General features: G+C 38.2%; 1 protein-coding gene across 5 annotated transcripts in view; it reads left to right on the top strand.

Moving 5' to 3' along the window:
- The window catches only part of LOC117416833 (sodium- and chloride-dependent glycine transporter 1-like), a 48,805-nt gene that overhangs the window by 13,788 nt on the left and 10,497 nt on the right, over positions 1 to 24,520 (top strand). For 3 of the 5 annotated variants that reach the window (XM_059034913.1, XM_034028248.3, XM_034028249.3), the window contains 5 exons: positions 21,438 to 21,594; positions 22,097 to 22,228; positions 22,584 to 22,857; positions 24,019 to 24,151; positions 24,354 to 24,488. In XM_059034913.1, coding sequence (XP_058890896.1) covers positions 21,438 to 21,594; positions 22,097 to 22,228; positions 22,584 to 22,857; positions 24,019 to 24,151; positions 24,354 to 24,488 — 831 coding nt within the window. Of the gene's footprint in view, positions 1 to 10,786; positions 11,059 to 11,528; positions 11,876 to 21,437; positions 21,595 to 22,096; positions 22,229 to 22,583; positions 22,858 to 24,018; positions 24,152 to 24,353; positions 24,489 to 24,520 lie in introns of those variants that run through there. The other 2 variants (XM_034028247.3, XM_034028250.3) reach the window with 2 other exon arrangements.

Raw genomic sequence — 24,520 nt, 5'->3', positions numbered from 1 at the left:
CAAAGATTTTTTTTTTAGATCTGACACACATAGCCTCAGTTTTATTAACATTTAATTGTAAAAAGTTATGACTCATCCAGTTTTGGATATCAGACACTCTGAAAGCACTGAGAAAGCTCCAGATAATTGAGATTTAACAGAAATGTATAGTTGGATATCGTCAGCATACATATGAAAACCAACACACCTATTCTGCATCAGTTCCCTCAGCATATAGAGCAGAAAAAGAATAGGGCCCACAAGATCCCTGGGGAACTCCAGAGGTCAACTTATCAATATGAGATGAACAACCCCCAACAGAAACATAATGACCACGGCCTGTGAGACAGGACCAGAATCAGTTTAAAACAGCACCAGTTACAAATGCATTTGATTGCAGGAGATTTAACAGAATCTGATGGTCCACTGTATCAAAAGCTGCGGACAAATCCAGCGAAATCCATAAGAAACAGAAACCTGCATCACAGTTCAATAAAAGATCATTAGTAGGTTGAAACTTAATAATGCAGATGTGTGTACTGTGAAGTCATAACATAAAATATTGAAAGACCCACCCAAAATGTTCCTCCCCTTGTCTGATTGGCCAGCATTTTGCCTCATTACAGCTTTCTGCTTTGTTTTTAGGCAGCGAGCAGAGCAGGTCAGGCATCCTGTATTGTTGTGTTTGCTTCTGTTAGGTGAAGAGTCAGAATTGTTTTTCATCTAACCTCCTGGTATGTCGCAACTTCAGCGTATACATAACAGCTAAAGTTTATGTTCTAGCCTGCACTTGCTGTATTATAGGCTCACAGCATTTTGAAATGCCACTATTTAACACCTGTAGCTGAGAATTAGGTTTTTGATTTAGATCTGTACAAATGTCAATCTATGGTGTTCATTCACCTACATTGCAAATATAGAGAAAACAAACAGGTTTATTTTAGTTTATTCCTGGTTTATCTTTGTTGTACAGTGGCACATGATGTGCCAATCAAACCTTGAACAGATAAAACCGAAGTAAATGATTGTTGTCCATTTAGTTCTATGTGATATGAGTGTTCACTAACTCCTTTTCAGTACTTGCATATTAACTGCCTGTCATTGTTTTTTTCCTTTTCAGCCATTCATTGATAAAAAGGGTGTAAAATTGAGCCCATGAGATATGAGCAGTATTACTGAAACAACTGCAGCCTAATAGATACACTGGAGGGAACACGTAAATAGAAAAAAGGAAGTGATGTAGCAGTCAGTAATGTGGTTTTGTGAACTACTTTCACTTCCTTTTCTGCTCCATTAGCTATTTAGTGCACACAACTGTAGCTGGAAACAACAGTTTATGTTTTTATGTTGCCTTTTGCATTCTAACAAAAGGTTAAATGGTTCATTTAAGTAGGTAAGGAAGCTTCTTAAAAAACAATGAAACATTTAAATGTTTCTTTTTCTGTCTATAAAATTGGGAGTGCACATGTTAACATTGAAATGAGTACAATTACCAGCACCAGTGATTTGGAGTGTGTAACGTGTCTTCTGTAGCATGTTCATTTATTCTATTTACTGTGGAGATTTACAAATTAAAACATGTCTCATCCATCGAACCCCCTGGTATCAGTGTGTTTTGCTTTAAAGCAGCAAGACATTATGCAGATTAAAACAAGTGCTGTATATTTAGTTCAAGGGTTGCATCAAAAACTCTCGCCAGTTTGGGGTGCCTAGGGACTGAAGTTTTGAAGAACCGCTCTACACATCCTTGGACAGTGAAAAGATTAACGAGAGAAAAGCTATTTTGCACAGCACCACTTCTGTTCAGGTGCCCATAAATACAGGACGTGGCCACTTTTATTAAGATCATCCTGCAAAATGTGGTGGTGCTGTGACAAATTGTGTGCATGGAATGTAGCAGAAAACCACTTAAAAATGCATGCAGACTGCACTGACAGTGAAATAGTATGGCATCTATGCCTTGCTGTGTAGCATATTTTTTCACCAATTACTGTATCTAGAGGGTCTTTTAAAATAATGTCCAGGTCCTTTCACATGTAGCATGTGTCAGTACCATGAAACTAGCCTTCAATAACTGGTAGAGTGATGGCTACCCTCCCTCCTGTAAACCTCAGGGTGCTTTTGCCTTACTGTGTGTGTTTCTTTTGTCCTCCACCTCCCCTCCAACATATCTGCAACTTTATCTTGAATCTAACTGGGAGTGGTGTCCCATCCTCCATGCTTCAGAGGGTAGGTACAGTACACGGTCAGGATAGAGGGAGACTTATAGTATAGGCCAAATCATTCTTTCATGCCTCCTACATTTATCCAGTCATTGCCCTGCCTAGCAAACCAAGGTTCAGCACAATTGGATGAGCATTCTCAAGCCTAAAGTGTGATGTGTGTATATACAGGCGCATCATTCCCAGCGAGGGGTAAAAATGGCCATATTGAAGTTTGTCTGTGCCATAATGGCAGTGTATGTAAGTAGAAAATGTTGTTTGGCAGTGTTAGTGATCTGGTAAGTGCTAACAACACAGGTGTGTCTTTTTGTTACTATAACTGTTTTTAGTTTTAGTAGGCAGTCTGGAGGTCAGTGGCACTTTAAGAGTTATGTAAAGAGCATCTGGAGCTGTCAGTCACTCACTTGAATTAGCTTGAGCACGCCCATCTCTGAGTAGCTGTAGAATCGTGCTGCCTTGAGGGCATGGGAACAGATGTGTTGGTCCAAAGGGGTAGTCAAACATGATTTCTGTTTATGTTTGAACCTCACTGTACAGACTGGAGAGCAGGGAGAGAGAAATCCAGCTGCTGCAGAGAAGGTACAATAGGAGGACAAGGGCCACCAAATGCTAAACACGTCCACTGCTGTGTTTCCTTGAAAATGCATTCAGCAATGGGTCCCTTTCAGCAGCTTCCTTTTATATTTTATTTTAGAAAACTACTCAGGCTGAAAATTGGTTGAGGGTTCACCCTTGAAACTGTGGTCTGGAAATTAGCAACATATCATTAAGCTCGCTCAGTAAGTCCCAGATGACTTCTTATTCTTTTTGATCAGTAGTCAAATTAAACTGCTTTCATTTCTTCTCTTTTTGAATTTGGTGAATTGCTAAATTTGTCTCGCTTTTTTTGGAATGAGGACACCATGAGTTCTCAGGGCTGCTCAAGGGCTACCCTCCTTTGTTATTCAGCACTTTGATGTCCATGTTGAGGTTACACTTAGAAAAGGGGTGTATGGGTAGAGAGGGTCGACTCTAAACTGGATACATTTGTAGTGGGGGTGGGCAGGGTGTATTTAGAGTCAGAATATATAAAGAATATAGCACATTAATGCTGTATGATGTGCCATGGAAAAACCCAATGTTTGTATTCTTTAATAAGTGTCAGCCCTTTCTATAGACAATGAGTTCTGGATTCATAATACAGGGCAGCATACTGTATGCCTATATTATATAGATTAATTGAACTAAAAACAGTGTGAGTTAAAATAGATAATGAAATCATAAATAGCTTCAAATTAAACTTTAAATGATATTCAAATAGAAATATCGAATATGGAATACAGTTTTTCAGAAGATTTAAATCTTGTTTTTCTTTTTTTTTTTTTTTCATTTTGACTTCTGCAAGAAATTGTTGCTTCTATAATCGGTTCATTGTTGAATACACGTGAAATGCAGGATTCACATGTGCCTTCCCTCCATCCCAAGCAATGGTCCCATATGTTTATCAGATTGTGTGCGTTTTCCAGCCTGATTTGTTCCCATGTTACACCACTGAGCCCCATCTTCCCTGGAGGTGATCAGAGCTGCACTCTATTTATAAAGCATTAACAGCTGGAGCCCTTGGAGCTAAATTATGGAGGGGAGGAATTATCGTGGAAATTTCTGGCTAATTTAACTGTTAGAAATTATGCTCCTCTGTTGCTGTGGAGTGGATCAACGGGTAGACAACGCACAGAAACTGGAAGAACATTTGTGAACAAATGTGTACTTTTTGTTACGTTTTTAAACAAAGACACGAAACTGATGAGAACTTGCCAGCGAAAAAATATGGAGAACACAAAGTTCACTCACTTCATTTATATATATATATATATATATATATATATATATATAATTTTTTTTATATTCATTTTGTAGGTTGTTTTGAGATAGAGATTGAACTTTATTGTGTCACTAAGTTACTGTAAGATGCTTGAAGTCGTTCACTATTTTGCCCCAAACTGCCTCCAAGTTGACATGATTGTGACTGTAAATCCCGGGTCGACCACTCTGTTTTGTTGTTCACCCTTCATGACCATTCAAATGCAGCATAAAGCTGCAGTTCTTTTTCAAAATTGAATCCTAAAATGAGTAATTTAGTCATTCAGGCCCTTCAGAAAATGTTAATCATTTATGTTCTACAGCCCCCACCAAAGTGTAAGCCCTGTCTGACTTATTGACATAAAAGGATCTGAAGCCCTGTTCTCATAGTCTGGTGGCATCTGACCATCTTAATTTATCAGAGCCAAAGAGACATAGAAGTAGGACAGCATCCTAAATCACTAAAGTATGTTTCTCTAACATAACCTATCCCAGCTTCCTCCATCTTTTTGCAGTGTAAAGCTATGTACAAAAAGACCATTCACTTTTCATTAATTACTCCTTCTCTCTTTTTTTTTTAATTATGTAAAGCAAATTAATGTATAGCTCCTTGTTATTGCTCAATATTGTAAACACTTCAATCTGATTTTGGGGAAAATGATGTTGGGCAGAGTTTGAAACTTCTGTGATGGTTTTACGTGTAGTATATAAAATATCCTTTTTACTGGCACAGAATTATACAGCAATTTTTTTTTCTAACTGGTTTCCACCTTGCCAAGAGCGAGTCCTCGATGCCAGCTGGCAATAGTGTGGATAGTCTCTGAGGGAAACTTTCTAATGTCAGAGTTCCTGTGATGCAAAAACACACATTAGAAAAAATTATGTTCTATTGAATGTTCTTTCCTTTTAATCCTTTTTACATTGACCATTTTTTGTGACTCTAAAATTGTGTTCAATCCACAGATATGTCAAACTTTTCCACATTCAGAAGATACGTTTCTTCCAAGTTTTTGCCGTGGATTGGTGATGAAACAAAAGCGAAGTAAAAAATAGTAAACGTGTTCACATCTCCAAACTAAATTATCGTAAATGTTTCTTTTCCTGAATGCGAGTATCATTCATATTCAATTTCACAGGGGTTTATTCTTTAACCATTCATTAAGGCTTTTAACCTATAAACAACATGTAGGCACTTTCTTAAGCAACTACAGTACAGTAATTGTAGGGGCAATTTTTCAACAATTTTACCCATTTGAATTCAACAGGTTTACACCATGTACATTTTTTTCATGGTGCCATCCAACATTCTAGTATACTGTGTTGACGGTGGTGGCAATTCAGGAGCAATCCATAAACTGGAAATTCTTGTTTTGTGTAAACATGGTGTAGGTGGGATGAAGTAATCCAAGGGTTTGCATATGCATGTGTGCGCTTGCTTATCTAGTATTGAAATACTGAAGTTCCTTGCCATAAAAGGGAATCATGCCACATTAATAATGCAGAGTTCAGTCTCCTGCCAAGATTTGAACTCGTAGAACTACAATCCAGAGGGTTCAAACATTAAGTATTTCATTTCAGCGAGTTGTGGCAGCTATCAGGTTATATTTCTTATGAGAATGTGAAACCGATACATGGCTAGCAGGAGTACTGTTCATGAGCACCTGTTTCAGGACGTTTTGGCACCACAAACTGGATACCCAAGTAGTGTCAGTATCTGTATAAAAATAGTATTCATGCAATTTTATAAAATGTAATCCTTGGCTAAAACCAAATCCTGGATGTGATTTGTTCAAACTCTTTGGAAGTATTTCTGTATTTTAATTTTCTTTTCTCATGGCTGTGGATTTCTGAAAATTAAGTTTTATAGCGTGGACCTAATTTATTTATTTATTTTCAGGATTCATTATACATTTCATTTTGTAACATCTTGCAATGTTGTACATTTGGAGCATCTCAGTATGCACGTAGGGGGCTGCTTGAGTATGAAAGCACACTGTAGTTTTCATGTAACAGTCTTATGTACAGTAGTACTTTATTTATATCCCATTCCAAACCTTGTGAGAATTAGTATGGGTGAAGTTCCAGATTCTAAGCTGAAAAGATCTATGGGCCTTGGAAACAGACACCCCATCTAAGTGGCAATAAGTTGCAAAAGTGACATGTTTGGTCAGCAGTAGTAATTTACCTCACACTGAAGCTCCTTGTTTGGTTTGTCAATAGGGGCAGCGTGCCACGAATGGAAAAGACCTTGTTATGGCAGCTCATTTGAAATCGTATAGGGAATGTTTTGTGTCGCTCAGTTCAGTTCTTTTTTTGTTTTTGTTTTTTTTGTACCAGGTTGAGATGTGGGCTTCCACTGCTACAAGGAAAACAATACATTTCTGTTCTTGGCTGTAAGAAGAGACACCAACACAATATCTTGGTTATATCACAATGCACATCATTTTATAAAAATGAATAATCCTCTTGAAACACATTGAAGAACAGCATTCGCTGAGCTGCGTATCAGAATTGTTTTAGTTCAATTAGGCTGTACTAATTTTAAAGTGTTTGAAATTGTGCTATACATTTACTTGCTGTATGATGTAAATGTATTAAGTAAATTCTGGACAATTATTTTGTTTTGTATGTTTTTTTTAAATATATATGTATTTTTTAACAATGTATATATTTTGTAAGGGTCAATAAATAAAGGACAATTAGAAAGAAAAAAAAGATTCAACATATTTGTGAAGTAAAGTTAAACGTATTTGTGTCCTTTTATTAAATAGGTTTATTCCGTTAATTCCTTTCCTTCATTTATTAACTGGAATAGGTGGCAGTGTGTTGGATTCTAGAGCAAGGTTCCGATTATAAAGTTGTAATGTCAGTTCATAGTTTTTAAAGGGCCAGTGTAAATTTCCTGAAACTGGCAATTCCTGATAGTGACACTTGCTTCACTAAAGGTACATTAATTCAATTGTAAGTGGGTGATTCCTGAGATAAAGGGGATATACCGTGTAAAGTTTTGAATTATTCCAAAATCCCCTGAACATACTGGATCTCTTTATAACCTATTGACATTAGTGGCAGCACTATTTGCATTGTGAACATAACAGCCAGTATTGCAACATTGGTTCATTCAGTGAAATCTCATTCCAAGTCCAAATTACTAGGCATGTGACTATTTAACTAGGGAAGTATTGTGAAATACGTATTGTTTACAATTCAAATATTTATTGATTTATTTTTATTTTTTTAGTGTAGAGATCAAATGCAATTTAGGCGATACAAGTCTACTAAACGGCTACACACCAGTCGTGATGCGATTTTTCATCGGGCGACAGGATACTTTCGTAGCGACATGACCTGAAGCGGCACAGATGTGATGCGACAGATTTGAAAACTGCCAGATCTATAAAACTATTAAAAATATGCTATTGACAAAATTATGATCAAGACTGGTACATACTCATCATTCTCTTTTTTTTTTCCTCTGTTATTTTAGATACTGCTTCACCCTGGTGGATTGAAGCTGTTCTCGATTTGTTTAATTATTTCCCTTATACAGTTGAATAATGTTATGTAGAAAGGTAACGTTTTGTCATAAATCCTTTAACGGGGAAATATGCCAAGCCGTTAACAGAGCAAAAAAGGAGCACTATTTTAGTTTGGTTCAATTTTACATTGTTGATGCACATCCTGAATTGGCTTAGTTGATCAAAATTCTCTATCTTTCTTTTCCTCTTCTGTGCCTCTTGAGTTCAAATCACCCCTAGTATTTTGAATGTCATGACTAGCCCTGAGCAGTTGCATGACCTGTTGATGACTGAAACCTGAACCGTTACAACCAGTGCTAATTTTAAAATATTGATTTATTACTTTTAGTAGCATTTAAAATATTTTTTGTTGTACAGAATGTCTCTCAGTTCTCTTTTGGGGTTTTTCCACTAGGTCAAATACTTACTTAAATTTGCTAACTTTTCTCCCACATTTCAATCCAATCTGTAGGTACTGGAGTGTGAAAATCACCTGCCCTCTGGTGGCTTTGAATCAATTAAAGCAAATATTCACTGTGTATACAACTTTGAATGTGTTGTAATGGGAATTGATGGGAATGGCAATTTTTTTCACATTACTAACACCTGCATGATCTGACCTATCAAAGGCTTATTGGTATAGAGCATAAGATCCCATGTTCCATCTACTATGGTTTGAATTAATTTCATACAAAACTACAGTTTACATGAATTTTCGCTAATCTCTTTACTACATTTATGAAACCTAATTGGTAAGCAATGTACAGAGCAGCCAGCAACTCAGTAACTCCCCAGAATCAAATAAAACATTTAGTCAGTTGCTAACAAACTCAGCTGATGAAGGTGAGACAGATTTTTTCGAAATCAATGATGTAAAGTACTCCACTCTGTCCTTGAATTGGCATGGCATGTGGCTATGAATCTTGGTGAACTAAAACTTTTAAGGATGTAAGAAAAAACAGAAGCAAGTCAGAATTGGTTACCAAATAACATGAATGCCATGTGGGTATTTTACACTTTTAAATCCTAGTAATTCTACCTGTATTGACCCTTTTTAAATAATACATATGTATTTTCAAATTTGTTGTCAGTAGATAACATACAAAATACTAATTTAATGCATATTTATTTTAGAACTACGATTATTTTTCCCAGTGACTCCATGAATAGACACAAATGTGGTCTCCTGTACAGAAGTACTGTATATCGACACTGGCAGACTGTACTTGTAACAAAGTAGAATACATTCTGTACATGATGTCTTATATCCCATCGTTTTAGTCCTGGGCAAAACAGAATACAAATGTTCATCCATTATCCAGACCCTTGCTGCACTAAAGAAGTGAGCTGACAGTATAATTTCTACTGCTTGTGGAGCTTCCCCCTTTAGGGTCTATGGAGAAGAGGCAGAATATAAAATAGAAAAGATGTGCATCCATTATACAGTAAACCCTGTATTTAATGGCCCTGCTTTTGCCCACAGTGGATTATGTTTAATGGATTCAAGGCATGTGATTAAAATATAACCATTTAAAAGCAAATCGAATGGCATTAGATACAGTTTGTTTGTCAATCTCACAAGACCAGGTTATTAGGGTTTTTTTCCTTGCAGAATTTGCCATCAGTAATGGATTTAACAACACAACCTCTTTTAGGAAGGGTGATTATTTTGAATGGTTTTTTGTAATGGTCCCAAGCAAGCTGCTGGTTTACCGCCCCAGTTTATGTACTGTGTTTAAAAATGCATTTAATTTACTTAGACAAAGGTTTTGTCATAAATAAACCTTACCAAAAATACCTCGATCAGGTGTGTAAGTGATCAGGGTTTGACGGCTCAGTTTATTGAACTTGAGAACATACAGTCATAAACTCCCGAGTTGCTTCAGAAATTGTGTTTTGTTATCACCAGAGATATTGCTGTTATTCTGAACTGCGTAATTCTTCAAAGCAGATGAAATTATCAGCACATCCACAAGTGCATGGTGTCATGTCTGGCGTTTCTTGTAACTTGTCACTCCTTTTCCTGGGCCCTATTCACAATGTCCTTTGCAGGGTGTAGGCTACTCGCCTATCGCTGCCTTTCTTCTCCCTCCTATCTCCAAACTATCATTTCTCCCTACACCCCCTCTCTCCCCCTCTGCTCCTCCACCACCAGCAGATTAGCTGTACCCCCCCCCCCCCCCCCCTCCACTCCCCTGCATCCAGAGCCTGCTCCTTCTCCACCCTTGCCCCTCAGTGGTGGAACAACCTACCCATGGATAACAGTACTGCTCAGTCCCTGACCACCTTCTGGCACCTCCTCAAGACACTCCTGTTCAGACAGCATCTGTAAACCTCACAGCTCTCCACTATACTGGACTATATGGCACCCAATTGTTCCAGTGCTTGCATCAGCTTGATAAGGGCGTCTGCTAAGAAATAAATAATAATAATAATCTAACTTAGAATATAGAAGTTTGATTGCCAAGTACAGAACAACGTTTGGTCCTACTTTCAGGAAGCACAGTGGGGAACCTTTGTAACAGAAATCATTTTGTGTTCTGTGCTCTAAATCATTGTTCAGTTTTTTTTTTTTACTTTTTTGCTGGCTAATTTCCCCACAATCTTTGTTTTGAATAATTATTTGTAGTTAAGTAGTAGCGCTGGCAATTCAACAGCAGATGCACTTTTTAAAAGGTTGAGACAGAAAAGAAGATTTATTCTTCCTTGTATGAATTAGAGTAAGAGTCAGAGGTGCCATGTTTTCAGGGTTAAAGACAGGGCTTGTATGAATGATGCAGCATTCGCTATATATCTTCAAAATAGCACACAAACAATACAGTGTGATTACAAAAAACACCATCTGCACACTAAGTTTCTGTGTTTTGAGCTGGAGATCTAGGCAAAGTCAAGAGACTTGGATTTACAAATCAAGTGTCTGTGAATGGAAATGTTGGTGTGTCTGGATGCTATCATTTGAAAACAAGAAAAGGCACACATAAATGGAAATGAAATCCTGTGGAAGTACATGGCTTCTTACCTTTATTTTTTTTTATCCCTGGTGTGAGTTTGGCAGGGTTTTTGAGTTCAGCAAGTAACAGTCTCCTCAATCTGTAGTCAGAGAACTAGCGTGATGACAACAGCCTCATTGACACTGGGAGTAGAAATAGAAGCTGTGGATCTATCCTGCCTCTTTTTTTTTTTTTTAAAAGCAGGAAAACAAATAGATTTTTTTTAAAACACTGTAGAAAAGGACAGAGTTAGGGTGAGAGAGGGAAAAAAGAGCTTCCACGTAGAATGATTGAGGGAGGCGGAGAGGAAACAGAGAGCTCCATCAGATGAAATGAGGTGAAAATAATTCAGACATTAATCAACCGAGGAGGAAAGGAGGGTTTTTCTTTTTTCTCCTGTGGAAGCTAAAGGGAAGGTGTGAACGAAGAACTTGAGAGCAAGAGAGAGAAACACAGAACACCCAAATCATGTCCGAATCCAACACTAATGCAGATTTTTCTTCTGATCAGGTTAGTTTTGATAAAAAAAATTACTTTATTATTTTGTTTATGCTTCGTCATTAAAACCAAAATGTTTTAGAGTTTTTTTCCCCTTTTTTTCTTTTTTATTGTTCTTTTGTGTCAGTGCTGAGTGGGGGAAAAAAGAAAAAAAACCCTTTCATATTCCAAAGGGACCACGGAAAGTGAGAGAGTTTGTCCGGCTATCAAAGCAGCAATTGTGCTAAGCTGCCCGGACAACGACTGAAGCTCCCAAAAGAATTGAATTAATCAAGACAAGCTATTGTTTGGACTGCCTGATTTTTCTTCAATCATTCAGGGGGTCCACGACGACTCAATAGCCCCTAAACCATGTGATCTGGGGGGGGGGGCAACGGCAACTCTTTAAAAAAACAGCCCATGTGTGTCCAAGCTAAAAAGTTTTCCTATCTACCGGGTAGTCCTAGTTGGGTGGGGAAGGTTGGGGGTGGGGGTAATAGATTATTTTTTATGTCTGAGGAAGTAGGCTGGGTATGTGTGTTGGAGAGACAAGAGAGGGGACATTTTTGTTGGCTCATATTTATGGGGGCTCTTCCTCTGCCCCTTTTTATTGCCATGGGGTCTTGACAGTTAAAGAATTCACAGGAAGATTTGTTTTTAACAAATACATAGATATTCGTTATGGCACATTTTCCCCCTCAGTTTTATATCAAGAGCCTCGTCCTGTCACGTTCTTTCGTTTGCTTCTGTCAAGGCAGAGGGATCTTCTTTTGGTAGAATATAAACTTTAACAAATAAGTAAATACTATTTTTTTTTGTCTGTACCAAGAAAGGAATGGGGTTGCCTGCGGTAGGTGGTAAAACATTTTGTTGCAGTAGTTTTATTTTTGTTTCTGTTTTTTTTTTTGTTTCTTCTAGTAATTTGTGTCTTTTGTGCTTTTATTAATGTAGTGTACTTTGATAAAATAATTTTAAGGAGTCCAGGAATACTGGAGTGGATGCATGTTTGTTTTGTTCTGAACGCTTTCTTTCATTTGGAGCCGTCTGATACTTTGAGATGATTGAGACCAGCACTTATGTTAGGGTTTGTAAGATGGTGGCCTGGGTAAAACTTATGTAGGGTATAGGCTGAAGTAGCACAAACAGTTACTGTAGATAATGAGGTGTGTGTGTTTTTCTTCTTTTAATGGTGTTGCTGAAAGGAGAAGGCAGTCCGTGCATTCAGATTTTAGGGATGGCTGTGACTGTGATTGCTTTTCTTTATAAATTAGTGTTTAATAGACTTTTAGTAGCTTGGAATGCCTAAAACTGCATGGCTTTGTTCTTTATTGCGTATTACCCTCCAGGTCACAGCTAATAGTCCAGTAGTCCTAAGAGGAAAGAAGCATCCAACCTTTACTTGTGGTAACAGACGCCACGATTTATAAAGTATATGCTGAACGTTTTACTGACTCAAAGAAGCTGCAATTTAACCCCGGACAAATATTTAATTAACCTTTCTTTTCTTGATTTTGGTCTTGCTTTTTCTTCAATTTCAAGCTTTAGTTTCAACAGACTGATGTAAGATTTCTTCCTGATACTATCAGAAATGCAGTAGGGCTACATTAAAATACAAAAATATCAGGTAATGGATTTTCCTGCTTGACGTACTGTAGGTGTGGAAGGACTTTTTACTAAACATGCTTTTTACATAGCACTTTCATATGTACTGTAATGCAAAATATGGCATAACTTGTGCACTTGTGTGTGGAGTAGTGGTTAGGGCTCTGGACTCTTGACCAGAGGGTCGTGGGTTCAATCCCCGGTGGAGGACACTGCTGCTGTACCCTTGAGCAAGGTACTTTACCCAGATCGCTCCAGTAAAAACCCAGCTGTATAAATGGGTAATTGTATGTAAAAATAATCTGTAAAAAATAATGTAATTTGAATGTAAAAAATAATGTGATATCTTGTAACAATTGTAAGTCGCCCTGGATAAGGGCGTCTGCTAAGAAATAAATAACAATAATAAAACATCATAATGTACTTAAAGTGTTTACAGTGTTAGAGTACATCAAGGTGTATTGAAAATGTAACGAAAAGTTCAGAAAGGCATTTCACCTCTGAAGATTATCTGATATATTAGGTTATCTTATTAATTTCCTGCATGTATCTTGGCTTCCTGCTGTATTAATTCTTAATGGTACATATGATGACCATACTAAGCATTAAAGTATACATATTTTAATAACTAGGCATACATGCAGTACGTACATATTACTGATTGTGTCCATGTAAGAGGGTGTAATTATTGTAGACATTAGATATTTCAAATATTTTTCTGAATTAAAACATTCTTAGAATACACCAGCTCTCTCAGCTAACTAAGCAACCATACACCTTTAGCAACCTGCCACATGATATAAAGATGAGTTCAGTCTTTCTTTTTCAAAGAGAGCAAGGCTGTCTCCTAAATATGAGAACTTTGGGCACACTTGGATAATAATTAGAATAATAAGAGAGGAAGCTTTTCTTTCTGAATAAATGGCAGCTGTAAGCGATTTGTCCCTTACAGAGTATGACATCTTTCATAGTAGAAATAGAGTTATTAAATATTATAATGCATTATTAATTTATAGCTAATCCAGTTTGGTTCAGTGTCAGTCTTGTGCAATTCTCGTTGCTGGAGTGGTTTTGATTGATCAGAACATTTAGATGGTGCCATAAATGCAAGTTCAAATGGGAAATCAGAAGAACCATATCAAGCACAGTTTGTTGTTTATTTCAAGAATAGTACTGCATGACTCTACAAAAAACAGCATCTCAACCGAATATCATCAAATTGAACCACTACACTGTAATGTGTATTATGTTTAGTTTTCAGAAAAACAAACTTTTAGCTTCACTTTTTAACTAAGTACAATCACAGAAATGCACACAAAGTGCAATGTATTATTACCGTAGCTGATTGCACAATAAATACTGAATTCCCTTACTGCAATTTAGAATTTGGTCAATTCTAAAAAAAAACAAAAACTTTTGAAGAAAATAACTTCTGGTTTGTCTGGGCCCATTGGGGGTGGCATCATAGTTTTTCAACTTCAGTAAAGAACGCCTGAAAACTTTAATAGAAAAGGCAATAAATTTGGTGAAGCAAATCTCTTTGTTTTATTTTTAGAGGTTTGCCTGTTATGGTGGGTGAGGGAAACGGTATGGTCTGCATTCAAGATCTCTGCTGTTTAGAAGTTTAAAGCCAGTTAGGCAAAATGTTTAGCTGTTAAGCATGTTCTGGACTGACACTCTTCATGCTGATCTCGTGGTTGTATAATTACAATTCTTCCAACTGTGGTATCCAGGCTAGCCCCTTAGGCATTAGGAAGTTATAAATGGAGGTCATTGGGGTAGTTTTATAACTTGATGTTAACACATGAATTAGGCATGTCAATTCATGTGCACTAGGTTCAGTGAGCCAAACTTCTATAGTAGCAATGCAGTTCTAACTTGCATAGACTTTATAGATTGTGCCATTGTTAAAGGTGGTAACACACCAGCAGAAAATATCATTTGCATGGTAGATCCAAGTCAGTTCCATTTAAATGGGTAAAGAGAGAGTCCCAAAGAACATAGTATAGGGTGTTCAATCTTAGCTGCCGTACCCATTTGGCTTCTTGCAATAGTGTAGGCTCCCAACACTATAATGTCAAAGTCTATTGAAGTGACTTACCAAACAAGTGTAATATTTACTTATTTGTAGGGAAATGTATTGTGTATAAATACCTTATTTGTTTGTGGTATGGTTACCAGTGCATACCATTGCACTGAAATGATATATTTTTTTGGTTCTGAATGAAGCTCCAATGCAGCATCCAAGCGGAAAAAAAAAGTTCCTGCAAATGCTTTCTAATCTTGGCAAAGGCTATACTAATTGCAATAATTTGAAAGCTATTGTAAATGAATTAAACTGAAACCCAGCATGCTATGTTTCCTTTTCTCTTTGAAGAGTGAAGAGTGGTGGGGATGTTGGTGGGGACTGGAAATATTTTAACGGATTTCACTGCCTCAGAGTTATGCAGACTGGCACCCCTCCACCACATCACATCCACTAATTGAATGTTCTGGCTAAACACACAGCATGCTCAATGCTAGGCTCCAACAATATGCACAAACCCAAAACGACAGCTTTGATTTTTTTTGTTTTTTTAAACTGGGAACAGCAGTTGTTGCTCTTTGATACGTCCTCAGGTAATTGGGGTCAGTTTTATTTGGTATTTTAATAAATTAATATACAAATTGGAATCCTGATGAGTCTTCGGTTTTACCTAATTTTCAGCTCTGTGGGTCAGTTTGTGAACTGTGATAAGGTATCTTGTGAACTGTTAGAGCTACACACCTGGACGTTGACATTAAAGGTCTCTATGGCCCGTTTCAACCATCTGCAGAAATAGTGACACGTGACCTGCAAGAAAATGAAGCTAATGTAAGTTGATACATGCTTGGATTCCTCTTTAGAAAAGTCACTGTATGCTTGCTACTGTATACCCTGCCAATCCTATCCCATAAAATATTCTTTGACTTTTTGTAGCAAACTCTGGGGATACTGGTACTAAATCAATCTGCAGCCCTGTTTTAAGCTTTCCCCACAAGCAGCACATTTGAATACACTTGCAATTTCTGTGGGTGGAGTATACGGTCGGTAGGAACCTTTGATATGCTGTATGCTTTAGCTTTAGACAGTGTTTCTAACCAGAGATGGCTAATTCCACAACATTTCCATCTTGTCATGCAATGGTTCTGAAACAAGTGGACGTTATGGAAGTTGCACAGGTAAAAAATAAACCAGTTGTTGTTCTGCAGTAGAGTTACTGTGTAGTGTACTATACCGTATCTGTTTCAAAATATTCTTTAACGTAGTAGGTAGTAAACTTACCGTACCTATTGTAAACATATTTTAAGGTGATGCGTGTTTAAATAGCTTTTTTCATTGTAATTTGTATTTGTTGTTTATCATATCTACTTTGGAAGTAACGTAGTTGATAAATTCATTCATGAGGTTTTCTTTAGTTGTTAAAGCTTAATTGTAACCTGATGTTAATGGTGCATAATGCTTCTTTTACCATATAAGTGAGTAGTACCCAAGCCCTTAAACAAAGGTTCTTCCCTGTGTGAACGCTTCATGTGCTCCCCGCTGCTCAGGAAGTGCTCCAATAGTGTGGTAGTTGAAGGATAAATTGGCTTCACTCGAGTCAAAGTGAAAACCAAAGTCTGGGAAAACCAAAAAGAACAGCAGCGAAATAAGCCACTTTCAAGAAACTGTTATTCCAATCAGATTTATTAAAGTTGTTTAAACAATTTGTACCCTCTGAAAGGGAAACCAGTTATTTAAAAGATTGTAGCATAAAGTTAATTGATTTCAAACTGAATGATAGCAGAGGATAGTCAGCAGGGATTGTGCACTTGAGTTCAAATGCCTTTTTTTACTGTCATGGCACTTTTTTAAAATTACCTCTACCCCCTACCAGCAGGGTGCCAGCTTTGCCTGGTATCTAAAGACAGTAAGGGTCTGCTAAAGAAGCACATTCTTTGCAGTACATGTTACACCTGTTGGGAACTGAAGGGTTCTCTTAAGATATGACTCCAAGGGTCAGGGGTGGTGGTGAGGCAACTGCCATTCAAGGTTCCTTTTTCATACTCGCTGGCAACTGAGGTTAAGTGAGTGGCAGTCTGTCCCCGTTAGGCAGGATGGGAGAAGACTTGCCGACTTGCCTGGCAATTTGACACCAAATTCATATTGTGTGAATAAGTGGTTGTGGTAGACTTAGAGAAGCCAGTCAGTAGTTTTTTCCAGTCAAGGATTATAACCGTGCTCTAGACTCTAGATATATCCACAATATAAATAAAGCAGAACAACAGTAATAAAACCACTTTGCCCTTACGTTTGCATTTTACTGTGTTTCATCACAACCAGCCCCTTAGAATTGGAGAGTAGGGTGTTACTGGTACTACTATAGATTTAGATTAAATACTGCACTTTTCAGGTATACTTGGTATAGAGAAGAGATATAGATAACTTAAGGTGTATTGAATTCTGACATTTTCAGGTTCCAGCCATGATTTTAAATGTTTTTTTTTTTTTTCTATATTGTTTACCAGCTCAGAAAGGTAATGGTTGTGTGTACACAAAGTAAAGGTTATTCACAAAACCAATGATCATTTGGAAAGAAAGTCCTCCATAAAAAAGGTCACATTTTTTATGTTTATTGATCCCAAATATCCCATATTCGAGATGTTTTCCTTTTACATGAATGTATTATTTTCATTCGTAAATTAAGTTTTATTCATCAGTTTAATTGTACTGTTTGGGCCAATCTGGCCCTCCCAGACAAAACTGTCTCCAGATTTAGTATATTGTATATTTTTTTTATATAAAAACTGTGCTGTAAAATGGTTGCATCCTTCTTTTTAGCCATCATGCAATTTGCAGTTGCACAGTTAGTTGATTTCTGCATGTGAGACACACAGAGGGCTACAGTAGTTCAGGTGCTTGCAGGTTAGAGACCATATGGAACATCTCCCACAGTACATGGGAGCATGTGCTGTATTTATTGAAGGGCCAGATGGGTGCATGTTGGCATGAATAAATGTCCTGGGCCTTTCTTTTTAGTAAGTAAATGTTGTGAAGCGAAAACCAAGTAACACCTGGGCTTTGGTAGAAAAAAAAAGTTTAAAAATATATATATGATTAAGTAACATTGTCTTTTTTTTCTACTTCTTTGGCCTTTATTCTAAAGTTAAGTTCAGCATTTCTACTAAATATTGAAAGAAAAAATATTTTGTTCTATTCCAGCTGTTGGAATGCCATTTCTGTACTGCTCTAGACACAAAGTGTTAATCATTATAAAGTGGTGTTTGTTTGTTTGTTTGTTTGTTTGTTTGTTAGTCCCAAATATACATGTTCGTACTGTGACTGTGTAGTTTTGTACTATGCAACGGCATTCCTATAACAAGCTTTTATTACGCTGTCAACTGATAAACAGGGAACATATGCTCTCCCTCCAGGTCTTTCTACTGTTCTGCATATTGGAAAGATTTTTCCGTACTAACATTTCCTAACCTCTCTCATTCGTTGTCCCTATTGCTTCATAAGGCTTATCCTCTATAATGGAATCTCTAGAACTATACCCGTGATGTGCTATTGTATGTTTAGAAGTGTTCCGAGGCTACCTCAAATCAAGTTGAGAGTGTACTTCTCGCACACTCTTTGCGCCATACACTTATTTTCAGACCATATTTCTAATTCAGGTTTCTCTGTTGTTCTGTAATTTTCCCTGCTCTTAGTTATGGCCTTGGGACCTCCTGAGCCTCATATGGCGCTCACTAGAAATACTTTGTTTTCCGCATGAATACCCATGTGCTGGGAGCACATAAGGGGCTTTGATGTTACATCGTTGCCATCCAACTGAGCAAAAGATTTGCCAATATTGAAATACTTATTTTTAAATGTCATGGACAGCTTCAGGTGTGAACTGTAACAATGTAGCCTTTGCACTGATAGTTTGGCACTATTGTCTATTTTCTTGTTAAGATCTTGAGGTTATAATCTCTATGTGCTTTGGACTCAATTGAGATTATTTGCTATGGATTTTATTGAAATGACTTAATGCATTGTAATTCTTATGATGTTTCGTCATGTTTAAATGTTAGCCTTTAGGTGTAATTCGGGGGATGACGTAGAGGGATTTCTCCTGCTTTGCCCTGCCTTTTTCTTATCCTATATCCTTTTCTTTAGCCTATCTTACCTTCCCTCCGTGGCGTTCTGCCCGGTAGCATCCACGATCTCTTCCGTTTGGAAATTGATCCCAGTTCAGCCTTGTTTAGTATTTCCATCACACAATGCAGCGCTCGCCTCGTCAATTGTTAGGGCATGGCCAGTGCTGCTCCACGTATGTTATTGGCTGCCCCTCCTGTCTATCTCGCTCTCTTTTTCTACTTTAACCCAGCACTATTTCCGCTTCCTTGTCTGTGTTTGTTTTTTGTTCCTCCTCCTCCCCACCTCTGCTCCTTTCTATATCGCACTGTCCGCACAGGGCTCCCTCGGGGGGGAGTGAGTCTCACTCCCCCAGCTGTCCGGGTCGGCCTCTCGTCTCAACCACTGCCGCCCGGCTGTTCCTCGCCGGCCTGAGGGGACCCACGGCCACATCCTATTCTTCTGCTGCTTATGCGCTAAGCCTTCCAGGCCTCAACCTTGCTGTCCCGTCTCCTCTCTTCTATTTCAGGTCCAGGACCATTTCAGCCCCCTCATGCAGTAGGCCGAGCCTCCACCTGCCGTGCGGGCCCCGACCGAGGGGGGTGGTTTCTCTGTTTTCGTCTCTCCTAAACAGACCCGAGACACTTTTTCCTAAGCTCTCCACGCCGCCCAGCTACCAGCTTAGCTGCCTGGGATGCTGCACTGAGTTACGAAGGATCTGTCCTTTTGTCCTGTTTGTCCCCTTCCTGTCTCTTGCTCTACTAAACGCCCAGCAGCCAGAGGATGCTGCCTGACCCGTCGGGAGCGAGAGTCAGTTTGTTGTATGTTATATGTCTAAACTTTGCTCTCTCTCTCACTTTTACGTCACCCAGCAGTCGGAGGATGCTGTTTGACCCTGCAGAAAGTGTTTATATCTAATCCTTTGCTCTTCTCGTGTCTCCCTCTCTACGTCGCCCAGCAGCCAGAGGATGCTGCCTGACCCGACGAGAAGGGAAAACTCTTCGTCCCCTATCTCGTCCTGCTATCAGCATCTAACCTCAATGTTACTAAGCACCATTCCCAAACTCCAGCCCTCAATCTCTTCATCCCTCTCAAACTCGTCTCACTCTTAAACTCTCAATTGTCTCGCCCCTCTCAAGCCTCCTAAGCAACTGGAGAAATCCTCTCATCTTGTCTCATTCTTAATATCTCACTCCCAATTTCGCCTCCTCTCAAGCCCTCGTAGGCAACCAGTGAATTGTTGTTTGTCACATTTAGTATCCGGGTGCTGTGGTTAGTTTCTTCTAATGTTGCACAATGTAAACTTGAATTGCATTGATAATTTGCAACAATAAAGTAATTTTGTAGCAACTGGTGATTTCGGGAATAAAGGTGTGTTTGAAGTGTGTTCAATTACAATTGATGCTGCCTTGAATGGAGAATCCATAGTGTGAAACAAACAAAGTAACTCTGTAACTAAATGGCAAGGATCTACAGAATCAATCCCCATTTTTGTTCTGAGTGTTTTGTGACCGTTGTACTGAAAGCACCTGACCAAACAGTACTGTCTATGGAAGTCTCACCTAGGTTGTAGTTTCAGAAACTCGCGATTTGAACCTGTCACAGCATTGACTGAAATTGGAGCAAAATATATGTTGATGGTGGGAAGGGTTTTATATTCTCATTCTGTTCATAAACAAGAAGACTTGATAAGAGAAATCTGTGTGCCAGCACTCAACCTCAATATCGTCTGCATCTCCAGATGGCTGAAAAGCATGCAGGCAGGCAGCATGAGCATACAAACCATACAAAAGATAAACGTTCTATAGGAATACCTTATACAACATTCTTCTTGCTGCGTTGCATTTTTGAACTTGAATAACTCCAAGGAGCATCTTGTGTTTTGATGGAGTGCTGCATGTACTCTACCGTGAAAACAAATCTTATGACTCTTAAACTATTGTACATCTCCTCGAACCTATGCTATAGGAGGATCCGTCAAATTAAAAAGTCATGGCACTAGAAAAAGAGTCGGAGCTTTCATTTCATTCCTGATGTCTACCTTTTCTTGTTTTTAGCCTTAAAGTACTCTAGAAACTTTTCAAGGTTTAGGATCTTTGCATTACTTCAAAGGTTTTACATTTACATTTAATAGATGTAAGGGCGAGATTCTCAGTAAATCATGTTATTTTTTTAATTAGATTTTTTGTAACAAATATATATTGGTAGAATTTATTGATATTTATAAAAAGTCGGTAAAATGCCTCAATTTCAATAGTGCCTTATGAATACCAGTAACAACATTCTGAACATACTAAATTAGGAGTAAATTAACCAATTCAAAATATTTTTTGTCATACTGGACTTTTTACTCTAAATGTTTAAACCCTTTGTGTAAACCAATCTTTTACTGTTAAATTATCATTTGAAAAAAAATGGTCTTATTTAGGTATTATAGTTACATGCTATGTTTGTATTTATTTAAAAGTTTACATTGATTTTAACTAAGATGCTATAAATGATTACACTTGTTGAACAGGGAAATTGGAAATTGATACAATATCCCCATTAAACAGAACATTTCATGCTGTGTCATTTCGGATATTTTCCTTTACCTTAAATCAGATTAATGAATAACGGCAAAAGTGGCACGGAAATGTGTATATGGTGGTGTGAAAGGCTGAAGGCGCTGTTTCTGATCTCTCTGCAGAATGGAGCGGTTCTTGGTGAGACGACAAAGAAGGATGAGAACATACGCCGGGGGAACTGGGGCAACCAGATTGAGTTTGTTCTGACCAGTGTCGGCTATGCAGTGGGTTTGGGCAATGTCTGGAGATTCCCCTATCTCTGCTACAGAAATGGAGGAGGTGAGTCTATTTATTATACACTATGTCTTCAGTGAACACTATCAATTATTTCTTTGCATTAGTTGTTTCTGGGTTGGTTCTTAATTACATCAGGAGAAGTTGCAAGTTGCTGTTAAAATCTTGTCTTGGTTTAAAGAAGAATTAATGAACAACAGTTTTTTTTGCGTCACAGAATCCCATCAGTTAAGTTATTCAAAACAGCGTTACTAAACAAAATGTACTATACTTTTCACTGACAGTGTTAACTGGATTTGATGACTGTGTGAAAATGTGATTAATTACAGTACACAATATCACAGTATTTTTTTTTTTCCCCCAAGGAGTTTTTAAGATACATTTTACTATATTACCTTTACTCACACTTTATTTTGCTGAGCTAATTTTGTTTAGCCAGCACAGCCTTGTATTCTTGGGATGTTTACCCGTGATATTTACAACGCAGTGTTTGTTTTTCATGGAACATGTACAGTAACCTCAGCACTGATGATCTTTGTGTCCCTAGGTGCCTTCATGTTTCCCTACTTCATCATGCTTGTGTTCTGTGGAATCCCGCTCTTTTTCCTGGAGCTGTCCTTCGGACAGTTTGCCAGTCTTGGCTGCCTTGGGGTATGGAAAGTCAGCCCCATGTTTAAAGGTAAGAAGAAAGGAGGGCAGCTGGGTGGTATGGAGGCTGCCAGGCTCAGTCCAGCAACAAGAGCTCTTAGACAAGTGCTTTCCGACTCTGGCTTGGATATTCTGTAAAAAATATACATCCTCACACAGCCTAAAATACATGATAGTTTAGAAGCATTATCTGTATATGAATCCCTTTACAGTTTTAATTTTCACATTAAACTATCGGTGTGATCATCTCAAAACAAATTTATGCACGGTGTATAGTCACATTAAAATTTAGAAAAAGGGGTGCAATTGTATATGTGTAATTGTATATATATAATTTGTGTTTTATTTAACTTTTTTTTCTTCTTATTTTCCCCTGTACTTAATAGGTGTTGGCTATGGTATGATGGTGGTTTCCACGTATATTGGTATTTATTACAACGTGGTGATCTGCATCGCTTTCTATTACTTCTTCATGTCTATGACCAATGTGCTTCCTTGGACATACTGCAATAACCCCTGGAACACCAAGGACTGCAGCGGGGTGGTAGGGTCTTCCTATGCGAACGCCTCTATCGCCAACACGTCCACGTTGATGAGAAACATCTCAGAATTGGTGAACCATACAGCCAAGAGGACCAGCCCTAGCGAGGAGTACTGGAAGTAAGCAGCAAGTCTTTGCTACCCACGTTTCCTTTCACCTTTTTGACTTCTGTTTTAAAGGTGAAAATAAAGATTATAAAATAACCAGTCAAATGGCCATTGCTGTGAGGTAAAGGTCAGCTGCTGAATAATGACAATTCCAAAGCATTTTGATTGGCTGTCATCATATCTTTTCCCCTTTATTATGACATACTTATTGTGATAAACTGTTAACACGTATGTTTTGGGCTTGTTTTGGAAGGCAGTGACGCTTTTTTTTCTTGTGAGACTTGGCAACATGGGTAACATTCCCTGTCTGTCTCACAGGCAGCCACTGATTCCTGAACACCTCATTTTGTTGTTGACAAGAGTTTGTGCAGGATACAGCAGGCAGTGGCAATTTTGGGAACAAACTCATGCTGCACTTCAGTCCGTTTTCATTAGTTTCCGCCACCTCCCTTTCAAGTGCCCACTACTCGTATTTGCCCGAGCGTGGTGGTGAATGCTTCCTCAGCAGCTGTCAGCCGTCCGGACGGGTAGGGTTTCTAAGCAAGGGTAGTATACGCAGCATCACCTGATCCCCTATATGCTGTATTGCCTGAATGAAAGGGAAATATATATGATGTCTCTTCCGGTTTTCAGCCATGGTGATCTGCAATACCTGTTGATCAGTTTAATTTTATAACTCCGAGTTAATTTTTAATTAATGAATCGTAGGATAAATTAGTTGAAACATTATTCACTAATAATGACATGACACCCCACTAATGACATTTGAAAAACAATTTGGGCAAGAGCAGTAAAACACATTATTAACCAACCAGGCACAAGGTATTGTGCTCTATTACAGCAGCTTAGATTCACTCGTGTACCAGTTCTCTGAGCATGGAAACCACATTTTCACCAAATTTCACCAGTAATCATCAGAAACAGCACAAGTACTTTACGCATAGCTAATTTACATATCAACCCCCACCTTTCCCATTCATTTGCATGACGTCGGGTGAAAAGCCCGGTTTACTCGAGTAAAATAAATTGAGCGAATGGAAACCCAAAAAAGCATTTTACACTAGAGCAAATGTCTCGAGCTAAAAAAAAACATGCATGGAAACTCCACCATTATCGTATATTAAATAGACATGGCTGTTGTGATTTTTACATGCAAATTGTGCTTGTTTTAAGGTACCATGTGCTGAACATCTCCGATGACATTGGTCATTTTGGAGAGGTGCGGCTTCCAATATTGGGTTGTCTGGCAGCCTCCTGGGTCGTGGTGTTCCTCTGCCTCATCAGAGGGGTCAAGTCGTCGGGGAAAGCAAGTACATTTTCTATATTGTATATCCTACCAAGGGCACAGTTGTGGGCACCATTAGGTTGGTCAAATCTTTTAAAAATACAGAAGGTAAAGGAGTTTAGAATTATTTAATAAACTGAGTGTGTGAGATTAGTTCTGGTAGACAACAACAGTATATCCTCTGTGATCTGAAACAAATTGAGATTTTTTTTTTTTCATGCAGGTGGTTTACTTTACAGCCACATTTCCTTATGTGGTGCTGACTGTCCTCTTCATCCGAGGAATTACGTTGGATGGTGCTGTTAATGGGATCAAATACTACCTGACTCCACAGTGGAAAATGATCTTGGATGCTAAGGTTTGTAGCATTTTAAATGGTTCTGGTTAGCC

This window comes from Acipenser ruthenus, chromosome 12, assembly GCF_902713425.1.
Source record: "Acipenser ruthenus chromosome 12, fAciRut3.2 maternal haplotype, whole genome shotgun sequence".
Classification (NCBI taxonomy): Eukaryota; Metazoa; Chordata; class Actinopteri; order Acipenseriformes; family Acipenseridae; genus Acipenser; species Acipenser ruthenus.
This window is presented reverse-complemented; position numbering and strand designations above follow the sequence as displayed.